At 34.6% G+C, this 2,078-nt stretch overlaps 1 protein-coding gene across 1 annotated transcript; it reads left to right on the forward strand.

The window, feature by feature from the left end:
* The first annotated feature begins 1,196 nt into the window (after window positions 1–1,196).
* On the forward strand, window positions 1,197–1,829 carry LOC145610818 (uncharacterized). Its single transcript, XM_081666103.1, has one exon. The coding sequence runs from the start codon at window positions 1,197–1,199 to the stop codon at window positions 1,827–1,829; it is 633 nt and encodes a 210-aa protein (XP_081522229.1).
* Window positions 1,830–2,078: the final 249 nt, after the last annotated feature.

Genomic DNA, 2,078 nt, shown 5'->3' on the forward strand with positions numbered 1-2,078 from the left:
TTTTTTGTGAAGAAGGACCTTATACATTCGAAGTGGTGAAAAAAAGGTCCTAAGCCACTTTCACTGTGAGGAGGGACCTTAACGTCAGAATATGACCATTGACTTCACTTTTCTAGTGTTGACCATTGTGTGTGTGGCACATGAGAAGGAAAGTTATTGATAATGGTTGAAGTTGACATCAATGATGTCGAGGAAGGAGGAGGAAGATTATTAAGAAGAAAAAAAAGTTACATGGAGTTCAGGTAATCGGTCAAATAGACTTACTATGAGAAAATGAGTAGTAACCTAATTAGAAATATTCAAGGTTAATTAAAAGATTGAATTATTTAATTTTAGAGGAACGACAGACGCAAAGGTTGGTTTAATCCTTCTAAATTTTGCTTGATAGTATATATAATATTAGTTTGTTTATGATTTTCTCAACTAATTGTGATTCATAACAACTTTATTTTTGACAATTGATTCATAACAACTTAATTAATACTTAGTTTAACTTTGGGATCGACTATGACTTACTACACATTATAACACATTCCACTCCATGGCCACTTCTAATCTTAACACGTAGAAGAGTGTCATAAGCCAACATAGAATTAATAAGATAAAAAAAAAAGTATTTCCTACATTACTTTGCAAGTTCAAAACCTTGTGTCCTAAGTTAAAAATTGTATCGTCATTTGCACCTTATAAAGAAGCACATATAAAAATAATGTTATGACACAAAATACTAGTGTAAATTTATTATTTCCATGCAAATTCTTGCTTACCTCCGTATACCTCCAAACTCCTAAAAACGCTAAGTCCAAAAACCCTCCCAAAATTATTGAACTCGGTGAATGCTAATGAAAAATGGACCCCCCTTTTTTGTATATTGCTCGATCCAAAACGCTAAGTACATAAACATACCCCATACACTCTCTCTTTCTCCCTTTCTCTCTCTTATTTTTTCTTCTTTTTAGAGAGAGAAACAAAATTAATAATTCACACCATAAAATTCATCCAAAGTTATAAGAACAAGAAGAAGAAATTAAAGTTGTACAATTTTTGTACCCTTTACAAAAAAGCTATTAATACACAACAATTTCATTTACTCTTTTTATTACACACTTTCTTTTTTTGTGTTAGTTTTTCATTGTCATTATGATGAGTTGACAAGAAAAAAAAAAATTTACATATTTTGAAGAAAAAGAAATATTATGAAGAACACCATAAGGTGTTGCATATCTTGCATCCTCCCGTGCGGAGCACTAGACGTGATCCGCATCGTACACTCGAACGGCCGTGTCGAGGAGATCTCCGGCACAATACGTGCCGAAGACATAATGAAGGCTCACCCTAAACACATCCTTAAGAAACCGACTTCTCGTTCGTCATCCGACTCCGAGTCGATCGACTCACACCACCGTGGTGGGCCCACCATTGTGGTGGTCCCACCCGACGCGCAACTCCAACGTGGGAAGATCTATTTTCTCATACCAGTCATCGATCATCATAATAATAAGAAAAAAACAAACTCATCATCAAAGAAGTCCACCTCATCGCCGACCTCACCGTCGGTGGTTGCGGCCGTGGGATCGGGGGCAGCATCATCCACGGTGAGACGGAAACGAAAGGAGCATAAAAGTCGGAGTAATTCGATATCGTTAGCAGCAGCTAATCTTGTATTATCATCAACAACAGAAGAAGATGATAAGTATTTGAGTGAAATATTAAGTGAGAAAGTAATATCAAGTCATAGAGAGAAAAGAAGAGGAAGAGTTGCAGTTTGGAGGCCACATTTAGAGAGCATTACTGAAACTCTTAGTGAAGCTGCTTCAAGTGATCATTAATTAAAATCAATCATAAAACTTGGTGTGTGTTTTTTTTGTGTTAATTTTTGTTTACTTTTTCTTTTGTTTTTCTATTGGTTATTTGATAAGTTTTTAGTAATTATTATCCAATAGGGGGTCAAAGAAAAAGGAAAAAAAAAAAAGGAGAAGAGGAGGAGGAAGAAGGTATGTTATAAGATGATAATGAACATTTTTGTGTAAAAATATGGTAAAAGTGAAATTATATATGCTAAATGTTAATTACATACT

Source organism: Chenopodium album, chromosome 24 (assembly GCF_948465745.1).
Source record: "Chenopodium album chromosome 24, dcCheAlbu1.1, whole genome shotgun sequence".
NCBI lineage: Eukaryota > Viridiplantae > Streptophyta > Magnoliopsida > Caryophyllales > Amaranthaceae > Chenopodium > Chenopodium album.

Bases quoted from the DNA above. Each gene is read 5' to 3' on its own strand.
- LOC145610818 (XM_081666103.1), top strand. From the start codon at position 1,197: ATGAAGAACACCATAAGGTGTTGCATATCTTGCATCCTCCCGTGCGGA.